Source organism: Drosophila biarmipes, chromosome 3R (assembly GCF_025231255.1).
Source record: "Drosophila biarmipes strain raj3 chromosome 3R, RU_DBia_V1.1, whole genome shotgun sequence".
Lineage (NCBI taxonomy): Eukaryota > Metazoa > Arthropoda > Insecta > Diptera > Drosophilidae > Drosophila > Drosophila biarmipes.
In genome coordinates, this window is record NC_066616.1 from 10201333 (window position 1) to 10213059 (window position 11727).

The 11727-nt window shown below is 46.4% G+C and overlaps 2 protein-coding genes across 4 annotated transcripts; both read left to right on the forward strand.

Annotated features, from left to right (window-relative positions):
- The first annotated feature begins 309 nt into the window (after positions 1-309).
- LOC108031504 (serine/threonine-protein phosphatase 4 regulatory subunit 3) lies at positions 310-10264 on the forward strand. 3 transcript variants are annotated; one of them, XM_017105010.3, is made up of 10 exons: positions 310-534; positions 4113-4514; positions 4586-4773; positions 4974-5912; positions 6010-6187; positions 6245-6500; positions 6561-6833; positions 6922-7034; positions 7217-7989; positions 8106-10264. In XM_017105010.3, exons 2-10 carry the CDS (start codon positions 4403-4405, stop codon positions 8202-8204), a joined length of 2931 nt encoding a protein of 976 aa, XP_016960499.1. In that variant the 5' UTR covers positions 310-534; positions 4113-4402; the 3' UTR covers positions 8205-10264. The 3 variants fall into 3 exon arrangements, with proteins under 3 accessions (XP_016960499.1, XP_016960497.1, XP_050745282.1); XM_017105008.3 differs by having other exon boundaries at positions 311-534; positions 6901-7034; XM_050889325.1 differs by lacking the exon at positions 310-534 and adding an exon at positions 1077-1093 and having other exon boundaries at positions 6901-7034.
- A 78-nt stretch (positions 10265-10342) lies between these two features.
- LOC108031507 (cilia- and flagella-associated protein 36) lies at positions 10343-11727 on the forward strand. The gene is made up of 4 exons (XM_017105016.3): positions 10343-10523; positions 10577-10785; positions 10841-11001; positions 11257-11727. The coding sequence occupies exons 1-4, from the start codon at positions 10421-10423 to the stop codon at positions 11714-11716; spliced, it is 933 nt and encodes a 310-aa protein (XP_016960505.1). The 5' UTR covers positions 10343-10420; the 3' UTR covers positions 11717-11727.

The window sequence follows — 11727 nt, forward strand, 5'->3', positions numbered from 1 at the left end:
CCATTATTAATAGCAAATTATTACTTTTCCATTTACGAAATGCGGAATACTAATGTTTTTCTTAGTTAAATGAAGAGATAATTTTAAAGTTCGAGCACAACTTGCTTAAAAGCGAAAAGATGGCCCAAGTAAAGGTGTGAAGGGCCAGCAAAGACACCCTCCTGACAATTAGCGTGGCCGTATGTGTGGAGGTTGTCCTCGCTATGCCAGCAAAGACACTCACCCGGCATTTCAGTGTGACCAACTAGAGTGTTTTCGGTATATCCGAACAAATAAAGATGGAGTATGGCAGGCCGATTGTTGCCGACCGATTCCCAATCATCGAAATCATCGAGGTCGACCAACGCTCTAGCGTCGGTCCGCGGAAAATAGTAAAAATCATAAGTATCCGGGGAGATATTAGTCGAAAACTAACGCGGGACCCCAGTAAATATGCGCAAGCGGAAATTGTACATACAGTGAAACGAATGCAGCCAGCGTGCGAAGCACTAAAAGCGAAAAACGCCAGAAACAGAAACAAGAAGGAATTGCAGCGTGAGTGTATAACTTTTTGGTTTTTGCCCCCGCGCTCTCTCTCTTGCTGCTCCTGCTCTCGCTCTCTCTCTCACTCCTCTCTTTTGCCCTCTTGCGGCTTCTGTGTTGTCTGCGTGTGCGAGTGTGTGTGCGTTTGAGTTTTGTCAGTGACGGTGTGTTCTCACGTACTCCGTGGATGATTTACGGCCTTGCCAAGGAATCGGGAATATATATCCCGGCTATAGCCCATATTGGATCCCGATCTGGATGCGAGGCTTTTGCCGCCGCTCCCGCTGACACCGCCGACCCCCCTTTTTATCGCACTTTATGCAACAACGAAAAGCAAACCGTCGTGTGTTGAGTTTCTTCGCTCTCCGCTGTGTGTAGTGTGTTGGGTTTCGCGCAGCGTGGTGAGTTTGCCGTCGTCTGTTTTTCTTTTCCCTGCGTCTTGTGTGCGTTTCAATTAAATCGGCAAAATCGGCTGCGAATATCGCGGAAATGCGGAATCGCTCATGCTATATATGCGGACATAAATAAAGTATCGAATCAAAACAAAATCTGCTGCAGCAACAACAAAAACGTGCGTGGGTGTGCGCGTGTAGTGCGCTTGTGTGAGTGTGTGTGTATGGTGGGGAGACGGCGTTTTTCTTTACCACACGCCTCTTCTTCCCCATAATACGCTGCAATTTGTGCGATTCTGTTTTGCGCCTGCCATTCGCAATAATTTTATTGAATGAACCGCAAAAGAGACGGCCCAAAAAGCGATGTACTTGCCAGACGTTGTGTCTGTGTTGGTGCGTGTGTGTGCTTGCTGTATCGCGTTGTGTGTATCGCGCATGAAAATACATCAACTGTCCAGTACAAAAAACGATTTCGAAAAATAAAGGAAATTGGCTGACATTGCAATCGCACCGGAGAGTGTTTATAATTGCGAAATTTTTGAGAGTCCCAGTCCCTTTCCCCACCTTTCTTCCGTCTTTCCCTGCCCAATACCACCCCAAAAAATGCATACATGCACACACGCCTTCGTCTGAGCGAGTGTGTTGGTGCGAGCGCGCGCGTATTCTGCACACATTGTCATGCATGCAAAAACAAGATACGACGCGTTCGTAATCGTCAGGCTCCTTATCCCCCTCGCTCAGCCCCTCTCTTTCTGGCCATGCATTATTCATTGCAGGATGAAGAAGGCGGAAAGTCAACGAAAGGGAACAGGCGCGAGTCCAATTTGGACCGCTATTTTCCTATAGAGTCCTGCATCCGCATCCTTGCTCTCCCCACGCCTTCCCACCTTTTCGCTCTCTCCTTTTTCACGCCTCCGCGGACACTTGCAGCTTACGCGCCCGCGTGTGTGTGTGAGGAACAGGAAGAGAGGAGCGAGACTCCAACTTAACTTCTACAGTTGCGGTTCAAAAAGTGCACAGCTGTAGGTTTATAATCCGAAAAGGGATTCCGGGATCGTTTTTGGGACCACTGCCATAGGTCTCAAGAAATCCTCACTTCCCACCCATAAAGCTTTTCAAAACGAGTTTATGTTCCTAAATATAGTCGGATTTGAACAGGTTTAATAATATTGTAAGAGTTTTAACTAAAAGTTTATCGAATTATACACCTTTCTAGTTCTATGAAGTCAAAGTTTTTATTTGTATCTTTAATAACCGCTCTATAATAACCGAGCTACAAACTAAAATACCTAATTTACCCGATCCCAACCGACAATCTTATGAAAACAACCGGAACAGAAAATAGATCTTGAGATCTATAAACCGCACACGTGTAATTTATCAGGAGCGAAACAGAATCGGAACGACAACTATCTGGATCGTAGCTGTATCTCTTTCTTTTACTAACCAATAAAAACTAATTGTTGCTGGGTCGCACAACACTGCCAACTTGTCATATTCGTCGGACTCTATCGATGACTCGCTCCAGGGCACTTTTCGCACACAGATTTTCTCTCGGCACTTGGGCAGCCTTCTGCTGGTTATTAATAAAATTAGTAATAACCAAATCTCTGGCGCTGCGGGCACTTGGACAGGGCATTCTCGTGTTTTTCGCAGCTGATTGCGTAAACCGCTCGCGACTTTTGTTTTGAATCGCTGCTTTTGTTTTGGTACCGCTTCGAGGGTCTACGAGTGAGAAGTCTCCGGCGCTCTCGCTCGGGGCTCCGGGTGTTATCAGTGCGGAATTGGGATCTGGTATGGGCTGGTATGGGTGCAGCTAGTATAGTATTTCGGCTCGTATCTGGGATCTTAATCGCTGTGCAAATCGTGTTGAAACTGCGGGGCGCGCATTTTCCCAAAGTCTTGCAACCTTGGTTGGGTAGTGCGGCGGGTGGTGTCGATCTGAGGTGACGTAAATGTTTGCGGTGGGTAGCGCCACTTGGAGGTGGCGCTCTTCAACGATGACGTAGCAAGCGCTTCTTCTGTTTACTCGCACATTATTTTGCACTTGGCCATTGATTTTCGCCTTGCACAGAAAGAAATCTTTGCTGTGATACAAACTTAAGTTGGATTATTATGTTTCTGCCGTGTTAAAGAAATGGAAATCCCCTAAATTCTTATTTGTTCCGTTTCTTTCTTATTCCACAAAATACATGAAGGTATGATGACGTAATGTGGAAATTCTCTTCTATTTTTTATGTTCTTATCAATCCATTTAAGTTGGAGCTACCCACATTCAGGAGATAAGGCGGCAAAATGTTTCTTAACTTCCTCCTCCATTTCTCTCTGTGTATAAGAATGGATACTTTACTGCTGGCACCCGCGCTCCCGCTCTTTGAGGCTCCCGCTCTCGCCGCTGTTTGTTTTCTTCGCGCGCGTGTTTGCACTCGCCGTGGGGCGAAAGCGCAGCGATAATAGTTGCTCGGATATAGTATATGCCATAAGTAACCCCTCTCACGCCGAAAAGCCACAGCACAGATACAGATACAGCGCACACTGCGAAAGGCCTAGATCTAATGGAAAACGCTTAATGTTTGTAAACAGACCGGGCAAGCACATTTCCTTCCTTATTTTTTGGCATATCGCATCTCGTTCCGAATGGTCTTCTCTCGGCTTCTCTCTGCACATCTTTCTCCCCAAACACACACTACGAGCGTAGCTTTCACATTTTCATTCATCGCCAAACTTCCCGTGAAGTGTTGCGAAAACCTTAAGATAAGATATACGATGTGTTTACAAGACCCTAAGCTGAATAGTAATAATATAATCATAAAATATCTACAACTGCATGACATTGTGTGGCTAAACCATTTCATAAGACTATGAAACATATTGAAACATATTGAACTTTGTGTTAAACTATGCCGGGAATAATTCCATAATGCAAATAACAAAGTACTTCTTATTACTTTTATTAATTTCTTATATTAAATTAAAAAATTGCTGCAGGACTGAGTATTAAATTGAAATAACAAGCATCCGGTGTGGTATATAGTATTCTAAGGATGTAATGTCATAAAATATTTGTGTATATCCGAAACAAGTTTGATTTTCTGATAATATAACATCCTTGTACATAATATAAAGTGCTTTGAATAGGTTTTTTGCGTCTCAAATATTCTATACTAACAATATCTGTGCTATATTATCATCTTGCAGTGCAGTCACGTCGTGGGCCCATCCCGATCCCATTAGTCCCCACCCGGAGCTGGAGTGGTAGCCTAACATGGATATAGAAGTCAAGCATAGAGATTAGCCGAATCCTTTGAATTTTAAATTCAAGATCCTAATTTAAATTAGCCAAGTAGCATAGCCTAGCCTATAGCCCCCAGCGAGCGGAACGGTTCCAAGCCGCAAGCAATTCGCGTACGTAGTCCAGATCGCATCCCAACCGAAACCCCGGACACCAGCGAGAGGACCAGAGTAGCACTCCGAGGAGCAACATCATCATGACGACCGACACCCGCCGACGCGTCAAGTTGTACGCGCTGAATGCGGAGCGCCAATGGGACGACCGTGGCACGGGCCACGTGTCCTCCACCTACGTGGAGCGTTTAAAAGGTGGGCGTACAAAAAGTCGAGCAATTCCCAGATTGCGGTCTACATTTTCGGCCTCCCCTAACTACTTACAGGCATCTCGCTGCTGGTGCGCGCTGAATCCGATGGATCGCTGCTTTTGGAGAGCAAGATACAACCGGACACCGCCTATCAGAAGCAACAGGACACCTTGATTGTGTGGTCCGAGGGCGACAACTTCGATTTGGCCCTGAGTTTCCAAGAGAAGGCGGGCTGTGACGAGATATGGGAGAAGATATGTCAGGTGAGTGTGATTCAAACGGCAGCTTTTTGAAACATAGCTATCGTGGATTTATATGTCAGAGCTGTTCAAGTTCGACGAGTGTCAAACTTCATATTGCTACTTTCATTATTCGGCATAGCGTAGCGTCGACCAGTCACAAAAAAAAAAAATTGCTCTTCCGGCTTTTTGTTAACTTCAATCGTAAACTAATGATTTTGCAGGTGCAAGGCAAGGATCCGTCAGTAGAGATAACACAGGACATTGTCGAAGAGTCTGAGGACGAACGTTTTGAGGATATGTCGGACACCGCGCCACCCATTGAGCTGCCACCCTGCGAGCTCTCCCGGCTGGAGGACATTTCAGAGACGATACAGAGCTGTCTCTCTACGCCGCTGCGCAAGGAGAAGCTATCAATGGCCCTGGAGTCGGAGAGCTTTATCAAGAAGCTGCTGAACTTGTTCCACGTGTGCGAGGACCTGGACAACACCGAGGGTCTGCATCACCTCTTCGAGATCTTCAAGAACATCTTCTTGCTGAATAAGAACGCGCTCTTCGAGATCATGTTCGCGGATGACACCATCTTCGACGTGGTCGGGTGCCTTGAGTACGATCCGAGCGTGGCCCAGCCCAAGAAGCATCGCCAGTATCTGAAGCAGTTGGCCAAGTTCCGTGAGGCGGTACCGATCAAGAACCAAGACCTTCTGGCCAAGATCCACCAGACGTTCCGGGTGCAGTACATCCAGGACATTATCCTGCCCACGCCGTCGGTCTTTGTGGAGGACAATATGCTGAACACCCTGTCCAGCTTTATCTTCTTCAACAAGGTGGAGATCGTCACCATGATCCAGGACGATGAGCGCTTCCTGCTCGATGTGTTTGCCGTGCTCACGGATCCCGCCACTAGTGATGCCAAACGCCGCGACACGGTCCTCTTCCTGAAGGAGTTTTGCAACTTCGCCCAAAACCTGCAGCCGCAGGGCAAAGACTCGTTCTACAAAACCCTCACCTGCCTGGGCATCCTGCAGGCGCTGGAACTGACACTCGTGATGAACGACAAGAAGACCAAGTCGGCCTCCATCGATATCCTCACGGCCATCGTTGAGTTCTCGCCGCTGGTGGTGCGCAACTATACGCTCAACCAGGCCAACAGGCCAGAGGGGGTAAGTTGATCTGCAGAGCTGGATAGTTCTTATCCACTAGTATGGATCTTCGAGTTCTAATGCATGAATACTTTTCTTCGCCTTTTCCTTAACGTAGGATCGTATGCTACTGAACATTGCCATCGAACAAATGCTGAACGACTCGGAGCCCGAGCTTGGTATTGCGGTGCAGCTAATGGGTATCGTTAAGATTTTGTTGGAGCCGGAGAACATGCTCACCGAGAAGGGCGATTTTCTGAACTTCTTTTACAAATACAGTGTCCAGACGTTAGTGGGTAAGTGCGAGTTCAAAACAATCACAAACTCAGCGACTAACTGCTCGTTGCTTGCAGCCCCATTGATGCTTAACACCATGGGCGACCGTCCGCAGAACGAGGACTATCAGACCGCCCAGCTGCTGGGCATCGTCCTAGACATTCTGTCGTTCTGCGTGGAACACCACAGTTATCACATCAAAAACTTTTTGCTGCAAAAGGATCTCCTCAAGCGAATTCTGGTGCTGATGAAGAGCACACACACGTTCCTTGTCCTCGGCGCTCTGCGACTGCTGCGCAAGATAATTGCACTCAAAGATGAGTTTTACAACAGGTGAGTGTGGCGTAATTTAATCAAATGTGAATTTGCTCATGGGTTGATCTCTGTCTGCAGACACATTGTGAAGTGCAATCTGTTTGCGCCGGTGGTGGATGCCTTCATCCGCAACAACGGCCGCTACAATCTGCTGGAGTCGGCCATCCTGGAGCTGTTCGAGTTTATAAAACTCGAGGACATCCGTACCCTGTGCGTTTACTTCGTGGAGAACTTTAGCAAGATATTTGATGAAATCGAATATGTGCAGACATTTAAGTACTTGAAGAATCGCTACGATCAGTACCAGGATCGTCTCAAGGACCGTGACAAGATGGAGAACCGTACGGACGGGTAAGTTTTGCCTCAGCGCCTTGTGCCCCAACACAATGTGAAAATATTTGGGTGTATTATCTTAAAGTGGCCTGCCCATCATCCGTAGCGGTGGCCGGTTTCGTCGTGATCAGCGGCAGATGGAGGAAGAGGAGGAGATGTGGTTCAATGAGGAGGACGATTTCACTGAGGAAATCGACACATACAGCAATGTCATGAAATGTAAGTTTATTTGAAACAGATTAACGACTGAAAAATGAATAGAATACTTAAGAATACTTGGGATACGTTTTTAAGCAATATGGGGCATCATTCATTGTGGTTTATATTCAAAGTTTTGATTCAACAAGTTATCTCTTGGTATTCATCTGTATTTATACGTATTTTCTGTTTTTGCCTTGCAGCCGTCAGCGAAAAGAATGGCCCGCAAACGCAAAACCAGCAGAAATCCTCTCCGCCGCACAGTACGTCGCCGCACAGTGGTTTGCTCGGCAACCTGAACACCACCGCGTCCTCCACTGCCACATCCGCCTCGTCAGGCGCTCCGGTGGCCAGTGGCAGCAGTAGCCCCGAGGCGATCTCAGCCGACGAGCAGACGCAGGCGGCAGTGCATTTAGCCGCCGCTGCCAACATCGCACTTCAGCACCACCAGCAGCAGCAGCAACAGCAGCAGAACCCATTCCAGCAGCAGACCCAGCCCGAAATCGCGGAGCTGCAACAGCAGCTGCGCGGCGTGGAGGCGCCACAAAGCCAGGACCTGGAGCTGTCGCAATCGGCCGTAGCCAGTGTATCGCCCTCTTCGTCATCTTCGTCTCTGGAGGCATCCACGTCATCTTCATCGGCGTCCTCGTCTTCATCCTCGTCGTCCTCGTCCTCGCCGCCCGGGTCGTCGGCGGCCGCATCTCTTTCCGATTCGGCGACAGTGGCGGCCGTGGCAGCTTCTCAGTTTCTCTCAACGATCGCCACGGCCATGGCGGCGTCCGTTACGGCAGCGGCGGCGGCCACAAGCGGCTCTCCCAACCTGTCACCAGCTCCGGCAGTCTCCAGTCCGGACATCGAGAGCGCCGACGCCCAGTTGCCGCCCAGCGATGACGCCAGCAGCCCGGTCAGCGGGGAGCAGGATGCGAACAGCACTGAAGCTGCCAGCAGTGAGGCGGATAAGGCGACGGGCAAAAAGGTGCGTTGTTATTTTATATGTCATAAATTTAAAATATTTTCCACCTGTGAATATATTTAATATTATATTTAAAGTCATATTTTAATTAATTCTACGATTCCCTTTAATATTTACAGGGTCTGGTGGACTACGAGAGTGATTCTGGCGAAGATGACTACGAGGAGGACGAGGACTCCGAGGGGCCACAAGCACAAAAGCGCGCGCGTCTGGCATAGTTGGCAGATGATGAATACAGCGGCATCAATTATAAATTAGTACACACATAACAGAACACAACCAACCACGGCAAACAACAACAAACAACAAGCAGCAAACAACACACCACACACAGACCCCGAACCAACACGCTAACGAATGTTAGGATTGCATTGGCGGCAACGACAGGACAGCACAGCAGACAGCCGTACGATGTAAGATCGAACAAGAAAGCATACAATTAAATTTTAGCATAAAATTTATTTTAAAGGATTAAGCAGAAAACACCTAAAGTAAACGAGAAATTATAAATCTTACTTTACTAAATTAAATAACTACATATAGATATATATTCAAATATATATGCGTATGAAACACACAGCTAACTATAACTGATCAGCATCCACAGTGCGTGTTGTTCGCGAGTTGGCAAAGCGTTAACGAAACAAACCAAAATAAAATGTATTTAGTAGTTAAATCCCACACAAGAGAAACGCAGCAAAGAGGAGGCATGGAGCAGGTGCCGTCAGGTGGTGGAGGACATTCGTACACAGGCAACACCCATTCGCAATGTCCCTAGTATATCAGCAGTGAACAGATCCTGTGAAGTTGGCCGTCGGCTTAGAACGAGGTGTCGTTATTTCAAGGACAATTGCCTAGCTTAGTTGTAACGTTTAGAGTTAATCACTTTTACTATTATTACCTATGAGAACGACTTCCTGCCAATTGCACCACTATCACTCCTAGCGCTGTTTACAACTGACAATTTGAGTAAACACTTCTTATCGCAAAAGCTTTATAAAAGTTTCTATTGCAAACAGCGCTGAAACACTTCGTAAGCAACGTAAATTTGTGTTATTACTTTTAGTATTTTAAATTTTGATCTATAAAGCAGTAAAATTTGTATTAAATGTTTTTTTTGTTTAATTGTTTTTTAAATATCAACCGAAAGCCGTGGGTGCCAACTTGACAAAATCTGTTAGCCCCTTGAGTTAGACGCAGATAACACTTGAACCCAATGAACCTTGTATATAATTTAGTCAGTCTCAATACGCGATTGGTTGAAAGCTGCTCCAGCACCACTGACGCCCACATTAACTCCAAACATTTGGTCTTGGAGGAATCAGAAGATTGAAATTCAAACTCTTGTGGGCGATATCTTGAAGCGTTGTCTGACTGTGTAATTAAAAACAATTGTTGCGCTATCCTTGCATTATTAAAACACTCACCACACACACACATCAATAAATAACTAATTATAATGATAACAAATAGATCGTAAAACAAAACTGAAGTGGGGCAAACAAACATCAGCAAACAAATAACAATAACGTAAATTAAATAGTCTCTTGAGTTCTCATGTAAGTTTTTTTTTCCTAGTAAACGTTTAATTTGTGTTAAACGCATGTAGATGGGGTCACTTGGAACCACTCCACTCCACCCACAAACGCATCAATACGTTCGCCAAGCTCAAACCAATCGACATCCCACAACCACAATGACAGAGAGAAATAAAGTTATTTGTTAATAATCGTATTTGCCATGTGCGTTGCGTACTGTACTACATTTATTTATTTTAGTGTTTAGAAGAACTTGTCACTGCAAACGGTTTCCCTCGAGCAACCGATCGTTCGTTACCCTCCCGAAGCCCACGATCTTAAGAACACACCCATGATAAAGCCGCGGAGAACGTATCCATACATTTATCCTTCCAAGTTGATGTTTTTGTTGGTTTGATTGATTGAGCAACATTAACAAGAGACGCATTCGCGAAGTGCATGAACAAGAATGAAGATTACGAGAAATCAAGAAAATGATAAAGAAAACTAAACGTAAACGTAAAGCGACAACACTATAGTTTATACATAGTATTTATATGAATCGTGTATTGTATATGATATGCTGTCTAATCCCTAATCCTAACACATACCCATTACATCTATAATTTGAATACTTTATTTAGTTGTTTAAACATCCGTGCGTAAAATGCGATATATATAACTCTATATTATTATTATGAGTAAATTAAATAATAGTTTTTAATAGTTTTTAAACTGAATCAAATGGCTAAGCTCTCAAAGTGTTCTTTTATTTACTGTATACATCAAACACCTGATTGTCAGGTGTCGGGTGGTTTTTCGCTGTCATGGCAACCGACTCAAGGACCAAACAAATGTTTCCAGCAAAATGTTGACTAAACTTTTCGGTTTAGTCACTTCTTTGAGCTGTAACCAAAATGTCGGTGGAAGACTCCTGGGTTTTCGATTCGCTGGTGTGCTTTCTGCACGGCCCCATCTGGAATGCTCCTCTCCAGACGTTCATCGAGCAAAAGTCCCTAGGTGAGCACCCATTCTGACAAGGGAGTCGTCAATAACCCAAGGATTTGGTGCAGTCTTCGATCCCAACCTCCCGATGGATGAGAACAATCCAGATATACTACAGATCCACGAGGAGTACAAGAACCTGGTGGACTACATGCTGGGCAGCTTTATGGAGGAGATGCAGATATCTCCGGAGCAGTTTGAAATGGCCTGCCTCGAGGGTCGGCAGCAGGGGCAGGGCGAGAATCCCTTCCAGTTTCACCAAGTCCTGTTCCAGCAGGTAAGTGAAGGCTCAGTTTCAAACGCAGCAGGGTCCCCCAGATGGCATCTTTCAGATATGGGCCGCCAACGACCTGAAGATTTTCATACGCATGATGACGCAACGTAACGTGGAGCTGCAGCTACAGGCCCTGGATCTCATCGAGAAAAATCAATTAGCCCAAAGTACCGCCGACGAGGGGGATGACCGCAGTGCGGACGCGAGCTCGGATCCAGGGTGGGTTACGGGTGGTTACCATAAGGCCCCTTATGCAATTGCGGGAAAAAATTCTGTTTGATTTTCGCAGTGTGCCGACAAGTTTTTATATATATTTATTACACTCATTTTATGGTTTAGCTATGTGGTCTTTATATGATTCTTTAACCTAAAACTCAAAAAATGTTTTTCCGTAATCTGTTTCATAAACATTACGTTGACCATCTTATTCCTAATTTGGCTCAAATATGTCCCAATATGTAATACTTTCCGCAGTGACACCGCCTCCGAGGTGGAGCAGCTGATAGCCAAGACGGTGGCCGACGAACTGGAGAGTCCGGAAGCGGCTCTTACTCCGGAGCAGGAGCCCAATATCGAACTGGTTAACGACAAGTTCCAGCGGCTGAACCTTTTCTTCGAGCAGGAGGATCACGTAGATCCCAGCGATGTGGTCTCGCGGCAGGAGTACCTGCGCCAGCAACGCGACAAGATCGTGGAGATCAAGAAGCAGACGCGGGCCAAGCAACTGCAGGAGACCATGTCCCGCGGCACTCCGCATGCTCCTGAGGGAGCACGTCCCAGCTCCGCTTTGGTGGCCCAGCAGCTGCTGGAGAACGGCGGCCAGACCAAGGAGCTCTCGATGCCAGCTCCCCTGGAGGCCGAGGAGAACGCAGCGCTCCAACTCAGGCGCAATCTTGCCAAGCGCCTGCGCAGCGAAGTGGTGGAACAGAAGTGAAAGGCAGGACA

Bases quoted from the DNA above. Each gene is read 5' to 3' on its own strand.
- LOC108031507 (XM_017105016.3), top strand. From the start codon at position 10,421: ATGTCGGTGGAAGACTCCTGGGTTTTCGATTCGCTGGTGTGCTTTCTG. The intron at 10,524-10,576 runs GTGAGCACCCAT...GATTTGGTGCAG, and splicing joins CATCGAGCAAAAGTCCCTAG to TCTTCGATCCCAACCTCCCG. The intron at 10,786-10,840 runs GTAAGTGAAGGC...GGCATCTTTCAG, and splicing joins ACCAAGTCCTGTTCCAGCAG to ATATGGGCCGCCAACGACCT.
- LOC108031504 (XM_017105008.3), top strand. From the start codon at position 4,403: ATGACGACCGACACCCGCCGACGCGTCAAGTTGTACGCGCTGAATGCG. The intron at 6,834-6,900 runs GTAAGTTTTGCC...ATTATCTTAAAG, and splicing joins ATGGAGAACCGTACGGACGG to TGGCCTGCCCATCATCCGTA. The intron at 7,035-7,216 runs GTAAGTTTATTT...TTTGCCTTGCAG, and splicing joins ATACAGCAATGTCATGAAAT to CCGTCAGCGAAAAGAATGGC.